We start from the raw sequence: 8300 nt of genomic DNA, 5'->3' as shown, positions 1-8300 counted from the left end.
AGTGAGTTCGGCCCCCCCGGGTGCGGGCTTTCAAGGCACGGTGGGCCTACATGTATTCCCGGCCGTTTGCGTTCTGTTCCGCGTGATGTTCCTCCCGTTCCCGGCACAATTGGCATGCTTCGCAAGGTGCTGCAGTTGGTACTGCCTCGGCTCTAAGATCGATCAATTATTCCCGTCTTCTGATCATGCTATTTCTGGTTATTCTTTGGTCAATTTCGTGCCTATTTCTCGGGTAGTACTTTGTGCTTTGTCTGACGCCAAAGCTTGGAGGCGGGAAATCTTGCAGTAGCCACTAGATTGATAAGGTGAATTCTTTCTCGCTCAATTTGTGTATATCTTTCTTCCTCTATATCATTTCCTTCATTTTTTTCTTTCTGATCTACTCACCGTATTATGCAACTGTCAGTCTCTATTTGCATTAATAACCTATAATTGTAGGCATATTGGGAATGTAAGGATGCACATTTCCTTGGTAAAAGACATATCATACGGAGGCTACCGATGGAAATGGTGCGTGTTGGCGCACCTGGGAATATAGAGATTAGGACACACCTCATCACTTATACGAGATAGATTTTATTGTCGTCAATCGTGAGTTATTTTTCTAGAAAATTCGAACACTTTGTTATAAACCACTTGAATTGTTGGAACCAATATGTTGCCTTCTTCTCCCAACAAATACATTATTATCTGATTATATCTACTTGTTGTAATTAAACTTGACATATGATAGTATTCTTTTTACCATTATAATGCTACTTATCTACAAGTACTTAACCCTATTATTCATTCATCTATGAATAGATCAATATTTCTTTACTATCTTTGTAAGCTACTGAAAAGTCGGCCTGATAATAATATGGTAAAGGATTAAGGAAAAGTGGTTCGCCCACCGCAAGATAATACGAAATACAGACGCATCTGAATTTTCAGTCAGTATATGCGAGGTACTTATATAGTGCAAAGATACCACATTATTGCTATAATATTTCCAATTATTTATACAAGGAGAAAACTATATGCGATTAAAGTTGTAATTTCCCTCATTAAAGCTCATAGACATTTTCCCCGGCAATGCTTTGGTAACAAACTTAATTGTTTTTTCTGTAGAGATAATATAAAAGTCTGGCCACCTTTTCAGGGAAACATGGTAGAGGGGGCTGTGTACCGATCAACCGTGCCGATAAATTAAGAGACTAATTGAAGAATGGCTTTATCTACGCTTGAGATGTTCGTTGTCGCCGGAGCACCGAAGAAGCAGAACGGCAAGCCATCCGTACATGATCAACTTTGCTCAATGCACAATGATTCAGGAAGTTACTTATCAGCCTGAGAATTTCCCTCTGTATCATATAATGCTTATCCATTTGATGTTCTGGAAGCATGCATAGCAGATGCATACTTTAAGGTTTCCTTTATTCTGCACTACAGATGTTATTGGGGCTTTTATGTGTCAATGATAAGAAGAACCTGTAATAAAAGCCGCCTCTATACCAGACCTCTTCTAGCACAGAATGTAGTTGTTGTAATGAATTTGTTTTGATCTAAAATATATATTTTTATGTGAGGTATATTTCTTGAATTGTGAGATAACTATTATAGTTTTCATAATAGAGTATAATTGTATTGATTACTAGAGTAACAGAAATTTTGGTGTGTCGACATAGTGCAGGAGTCATGGTACAACAATATACATCAATTTTTTTCTTTTATTGGTTACTTCTGTTCTTTTTATTTTATTTATTTCATGTGATTCTTTAAGCAAGCCGGGAAGATGCAAATTATGTAAGCACATGGCAGAATGCTGCCAATGCATATACACTTTTACAATCAGATACAATCCAATCAACAAATTTATGTCATTTGGCATGAAGTAATTCCAAATCGTGGGAAACATGTAGTGTAGTCCAATAAGATTATTTATATCATCAGAACTTTCTCAAAACATCTACTTTTGTCAGGTTTCTCATGTCTTACATGCATCTCGGCAAACTCCACTCCGTGGAATTTTTTGAAGCTAGCATTCTATTGCCAGATATGACTTGATTTTGTTGAAGACTAATTTCCGCAGGTATTAATAGTTTAATATATATTATATGTTTTTAGGTGCGTATAATTTTATCTACTCTATAATATATTTTAAATCTCCTTTTTAAAATGGAGTATTTGTGTCAATTAATATTCCAAGGAGACATATTAGATGTGCATGGGTGGAAAGAAGTTATAGTTCTTTGTATACACTATTACCGTGTAAAACTATAGAGAGGGCATTCGAACTGACCACAATGATTTGAAGTTGTGTTTGTGTAAATTTATGTTAGAATAGCTCATAATAAATTTATATTTAATTTAGATGCGCCAGATTTTCATTGCTTCACTGACGACTAATAAATAAGTGGTGTTAGTCGTTTACGCACAATGGATATCTGAAAATGCAAGTACCTTGCTTATATTGGTTAATGGGAGATCTGAATAGTGTGACTTGCAGGAAAAAGAAATTTTGCTATAGCAGTACCTTGGATAATTTTTTCTTGACAATATTATCAAACCAACTAGTACACTTAGAAAAGCAAAGCAAATAGTAACATTACAATAACATAAAAAAGATGATGGTGGAGATCACAACTGTGGAACTGAAAATTCACTGATCATTGTTCATGAGAGGTATAGTGTCTTATGAAAAGGGGAAATTAAATAAGCTCATGCAAGATTATGTACTTAATAGTAAATGGAAGAATGTATATTCTCCAGTAAGTAACTCCCACTGTTCCTGGAATTAGCTGGATTTTCATGAGAAGTTTTTTTCATTGAAGAACTCAAGATAGGGATGAAAAGGGACTGGTAGTATCCATGTTGTTCTCTCCATTTATAAAGATGTGATTATTTCCACTGGTTATAGGCAGATTCTGTTACATGAACATAATTTCTTGGTATATTTATCAATTTCAAACTTGCTTACTCTTACAGATTGTAAAGCCTGCACATGTAATTCTATGTGATGAATGCACCAAATCCTTTCATGATTTGATTCGAGGAACTCATAGCATCCAAGACACATTGACTACACTCTCATTTTCACTCATTATTAGATGAAGTTGGTGTCAGGGAATAAGTCTAATTAAGGATATGCATACTCTGGAATGGTTGTAGCACTATGTTGGGTTGCAAGAGGTATAACACCATGTCTCCTTTAATTAGTTAGTTGGTACCCGAGGTATACCAACTAAAGGTGAAAATTTCTTACTTTTAGTTATATTACAGTTTAAGTCAAGTCATACCCCAGTCCTACTCAGTTTGATACTAACTCAAAATGTTATTTTTCCGGTTAGAACTTTGAATTGCTAATATTTTTTTATGGTTCTGCAACAATGGTTAGCAAGTTTATTGTTGGCTATTGGATGATTCCATATTTCAGTCCCATGATATTGTTGTAAAATGTGATATATATGGTTAAGAGGTACCATTGTGTCTATTACTATTTGACATACGCATACATATCAAATATCCAGTTGGCAGTGAAGTTAGCATGTTGTCATATCTAGTCAACGAATAATCAAGGATTATTAGGTAGTAGTAGGCTGACATGGTTGACTTTATTGAAATTATTTTGAAATTAGCAGCTCAGAAACACATAAATGATTAAATTTTAGATATAATGCAATGATTTTGTCCGTTCAGGTTATAATGTTGTTGAATCTGTCAAAAAGTAAGGTGATAATACAGATGAGGGATGTAGATAACCTCCACACAAAGTATTCTGAAATGGAGTAAATAAGACATTTTATAAGGTCAATTTTTGCTCTATTCCAGTGGGCATGTATTTGCTTAACTTAGTCTACACATGAGAATTTCCAGTCTCTTGCTCTACTCAATCTCACAATGAGGAACGACCATAGGTTGTGGAACCCAAATGTTAGTCAAAGGGTTGGGTGTGGAACAAAGTTGAGACTTTGCAACAATATCTTGGAGAAGGTTATGCAATAGATATGTAGATAACTTATTTGTTGTCCTAGCTTAAACTACATATTTTTAAAATATATTTGTTGTATCCTACAGTATATTGTGTAGACAAGATGAATATGGAAGACAAGACAGAATACATGCCTTCTCCCTGGAGAATGAAAGATTAAGAGAGGAGGGAATATGAAGGAAAATATGATTTATCCCACACATTTTTGGTATGATTTTTATTAGGTGCTATGTGAATGTTGTTTTATTCATTCCGTGCAACTCAATCTTTGTAAATTATCTACTTTTTCCATCTATAAATGTATGCAGCTTTGTGGCCTTATAAACTTATTCTATGAACTTTTTTTTTCAAAGTGCAGGTTGCGACCTTGATTGAATATGTGAGCTTAGGTCAAAGACCAAAGAAGAAACATGTATCATGCATAAACTTAGATATCGAAGGCGCACGAGCAAACTTTGCCGCCTATCAGAAGGAAGGGGACGCAGAAGGAAGGAAACTTAGGAGAGCGTCTCCTCAACTAGATAGATGCCAGCTGCCCGAATGATGACAATGTTGTTCGACGGGGAGCTCACGAGTGGTACTGTTCCTTTACACAATAGCTCAAGGCATGGAAATTGAATGAAGTAGGAAGAATCAAGATGATTGTCCAGTCCTGGCATGTGTTCTACTGTTTTTTAGGCTCTGGTTAGATTAGCACATGTGTGTCATGTTTTAAACTGAACGTAGGGTTTCATTTCTCTTTGATGCTGTACTGAAATTTGGGACGAGATACAAACTTATCGGCTAATCTTCATGTTAATACTCCCATAATGTGTGGCATGCATCTACACGTCTTCTCTATGGATGGTTTCTCTACAATCAGTTTGAATATTTGTGGAAGTAACCAGTTTGAATATTAGTGAAAAGTGACAACTAGCATCCTGTTAGAACTATGCAATGCACTAAAATAAAACCATTGTTTATTCTAAATAACATTTGGCGCGGCGTGCCGCCGCGCTAGACCTTGCTAGTTTGAATTATTAGGTTACTAATGGTAGCGTGTGGACAACATTGGCGGCTGTTACATTTTTTAATTAAATATATTAATATATATATTTATAATACACCTCAAATAGATTTAATTTTCATTTTCATTTTAATTTTGAACATACTCTATGTATTTTATAGAGTCTAATCATGTAAATAATATGTATTATTTATCTAATATTAAATATAAACCGACTAATCCCATGCATGATAGTACAAACGTGATTACTGCGGACCGAAGCCTGCATGTGCGTGCTGTGTTTGTTCGAGAATGCACTTGGTTGGCGCATGGTTAAGATTATTCACAATGGTAAGTATTATATAGTATTATCATGCATATGATACTAGCTTATCATACCACCTCTATAATGCATAGCATATACTGCGAGAACTAGTCAAGGTGCCGTCGGCAAAGGCCATTTTAGCTTTCAGCATAGGCTGTGCCGATGGTGGCCGTCGGCATAATATTCTCGGTACAGCCTATTTAGCCGTTGTCACAGGCATTCCCATCGGCACACAGCTCCCAGGTGAGCCCGATGGAGACCTAACGATGCATTATTTTTAATTTTTTTTGAATGGTTTGACAGTTTAATCTCTAACCATGCTTAATATTAGGTCGGATTAATTATTAATAATCAAAAAAATTCCAGTGTAGCACGCTTAACTTCTTCGTTCCTTCCGGGTGAGCTTCGGCAGAGGAGTTATTCTTGTTGACAATACTACCATATCAACCCTATTAACCTTGGGCTATGACATCACACTACTTTATTATTTGAATTCCAAACAATTATTGGACTAAAGAACAATGAATAGGTAATGATAAATCTTCAAATGATAAGTTCAATTCAATTATTATTATTTTTTCCATCAAAATCTAAAAGCTAAAAAAATCGGTTTTCCTTCTCGATTTTTGGGAATCTAAAAATTCGATAAAAGGCCGAAGTCGGTTGCAATCGGATGTAAAAAAAATCGTAGATACATTTTCATATATAAAATGTGTTGCTAACAGCTAGATCACATAATACATGTTGCCTCACTGTCACGGCGGAGACCCGTGTGCCGACAGCCAGACCGAGCCTGTGCCGACGACCGTTTTTTTTTTGCGATGGTGGCCGTCGGTACAACTTGCTCTTTTTCTATTGGAACCGTGTGTCGACGGCCCCGACAAAAAGTCGTCGGCACAGATCCTGACCATCGGTACCTGGACATTTTTTCGTAGTGATAGTATTATGAGGTAGTATTATAGTTTCATCGTATTTAATATTTTGTAAAATCTCAATACAAATTTGTGTACATGATATTTTCCATTCAAATTTTTAGTTTTACGTGCTATGATATGGTATCGACCTATGATACCACTTTCAAATCTCTCCTCTATATGATATTAAATTTTCTAGTAATACATATTATGATGGGGTATCTATCTCTATGATACTATTATTATCTCTTTCATCTTTAATTGTTGTGTCACATCAGTTTTTACATGCACGAGATGCATATGTTACTAACTATGATATCTCTATTATGCGTAGTCTAAGATCCATTTGTTGTAACAGGGTCCTTATGACCAATATCAGTTCAATTGGAGACAAACATCACTCATAGTGAAGTTAAATACTACTACTGCTCATCTTGTCTGCTAGTACAAACTACTACTACATATATAGAAAATTGGGGTGACGTGGCCTCACGAGGGACTAGGAAAATAGGGCTAGCTATTTAGAGATAGAAGATACTACTACTACTGGATATCAGTTCAATTGGAGACAAACATCACTCATAGTGAAGTTAAATACTACTACTGGATGCTCATCTTGTCTGCTAGCCAAACTACTACTACATATATAGATAACTTAAAGTACACTCACGCGTGCTTAAGAAGAATCATGCAAGTCATCAGCAAGAAGTAGAAGCGGAGTAGGCTGGAGGATGTGGAAGGAGCAGGTGAGATCATGGTTCACGGTCATGACCGCGCCGGCGTTGTCGCACTGGCCGACGTAATTGGGCGCAGAGAAGACCGTGACGAGCTTCCCGTCGGCGAACCACTCGTAGCCGCCCTGCTTCACCTCGTGCGCCCTGCACACCATGGCCAGCCCGTGCTTCTCCACGAACTCGGCCACCACGTCGGACCCGAAGGTGTGCGACCTATCCCTCTTGGATTCGCCCCAGCCCCACTCGTCGGCGGCGTCTGGGTCCGACCAGAGAAGGTCGCACACGAGGCCCTCGGTGGGGACTTGCGGCAGTGGGCGCTTGACTCCGCATATCTGGTCCATGCTCTCCAGCTCCGGCGACAGGCCGCCGTGCACGCAGAATATCTTCTTCCCGACGAGCGCCGCTAGCGGTAGGTAGCCAAAGCAGCCGTTGATGATATTCCAGAGCTTGTGGCCCAGGCCTCGTCTCTTGCACTCGTCCAGGAAGCCGTAAGAGCAGTTGATGGAGGAGCACTCGTGGTTGCCACGGAGGAGGAAGAAAGCGTCGGGGTACTTGACCTTGTAGGCGAGGAGGAGGCAGATGGTCTCGATGCTGCGGCTGCCGCGATCCACGTAGTCGCCAAGGAAGAGGTAGCGGTTGGTGTCGGACGGGGAGCCGGTGGTGCCGAATATGCGGAGGAGATCGGAGTACTGCCCGTGGATGTCGCCGCAGATGTTGATGGGGGCGTCGAGGCGCAGGAGCATGGGCTGGGAGAGGAGGACCTTCGTGGCCGCGGCGCAGAGGAGCTTGATCTCCGTGTTGGAGAGTGGCGGAGTCTCTTCCGGCGAGCTGTGCTCCGCGTCCAGGAGGCGTTGGATGATGCCGTCCATGTCGAGCGCATCCATGCCTGGTTTGATCGGCTTCTTCCCGGAGCTGGAAATCGAGATGATTGATCGATGTATGTTGGGGCCTCTCGTGGACCGATCGATGTGCTTTTAATATGGACGTCTGTCTGGCCGATTAATTTGGAGTTGACACGCCGCGTCCGAGTACAACTCTACAACAAGGAATCGTAACCGAGCGAACTACAAAATCCAGCCATCCTCTCGCATAGTCGCATGTTCAAAAAAAAAAAAAATCCAGCGATCCTCTCGCTGTCGGTCGCACACGGAAACAAACAAGATCGAATCAAAGCCTTCACGCCGCCTTCTTCTCTAACCTCCCCATGAACAAGCCAATCAGATCACAGCACACGGATCGGGCACCCCACCGACACCTCCTTTCTCTCGAACTGTCCATCCAACATCCCACCCAGTGATCCAAGACGAACAGTAAATATACACCGAATAGGTAAATATACATTGACACTGGAAATGGGATGATCTTCTTTATT

At 39.4% G+C, this 8300-nt stretch overlaps 1 protein-coding gene across 1 annotated transcript; it reads right to left on the bottom strand.

The window, feature by feature from the left end:
- Positions 1–495: 495 nt before the first annotated feature.
- LOC124646736 (serine/threonine-protein phosphatase alpha-2 isoform-like) lies at positions 496–7812 on the bottom strand. The gene is made up of 3 exons (XM_047186812.1): positions 6914–7812; positions 634–672; positions 496–526 (listed from the first exon to the last, which is right to left on the bottom strand). Exons 1-3 carry the CDS (start codon positions 7810–7812, stop codon positions 496–498), a joined length of 969 nt encoding a protein of 322 aa, XP_047042768.1.
- Positions 7813–8300: the final 488 nt, after the last annotated feature.

This window comes from Lolium rigidum, chromosome 4 (genome assembly GCF_022539505.1).
Source record: "Lolium rigidum isolate FL_2022 chromosome 4, APGP_CSIRO_Lrig_0.1, whole genome shotgun sequence".
Taxonomy (NCBI): domain Eukaryota; kingdom Viridiplantae; phylum Streptophyta; class Magnoliopsida; order Poales; family Poaceae; genus Lolium; species Lolium rigidum.
This window is presented reverse-complemented; position numbering and strand designations above follow the sequence as displayed.

Coding starts and splice junctions, on each gene's coding strand:
- LOC124646736 (XM_047186812.1), bottom strand. CDS start 7,812: ATGGATGCGCTCGACATGGACGGCATCATCCAACGCCTCCTGGACGCG. Junction 673..6,913: donor TTCCACATCCTCCAGCCTAC/TCCGCTTCTACT, acceptor ATGTATTTGTTG/GGAGAAGAAGGCAACATATT. Junction 527..633: donor TGGTTCCAACAATTCAAGTG/GTTTATAACAAA, acceptor CTATATTCCCAG/GTGCGCCAACACGCACCATT.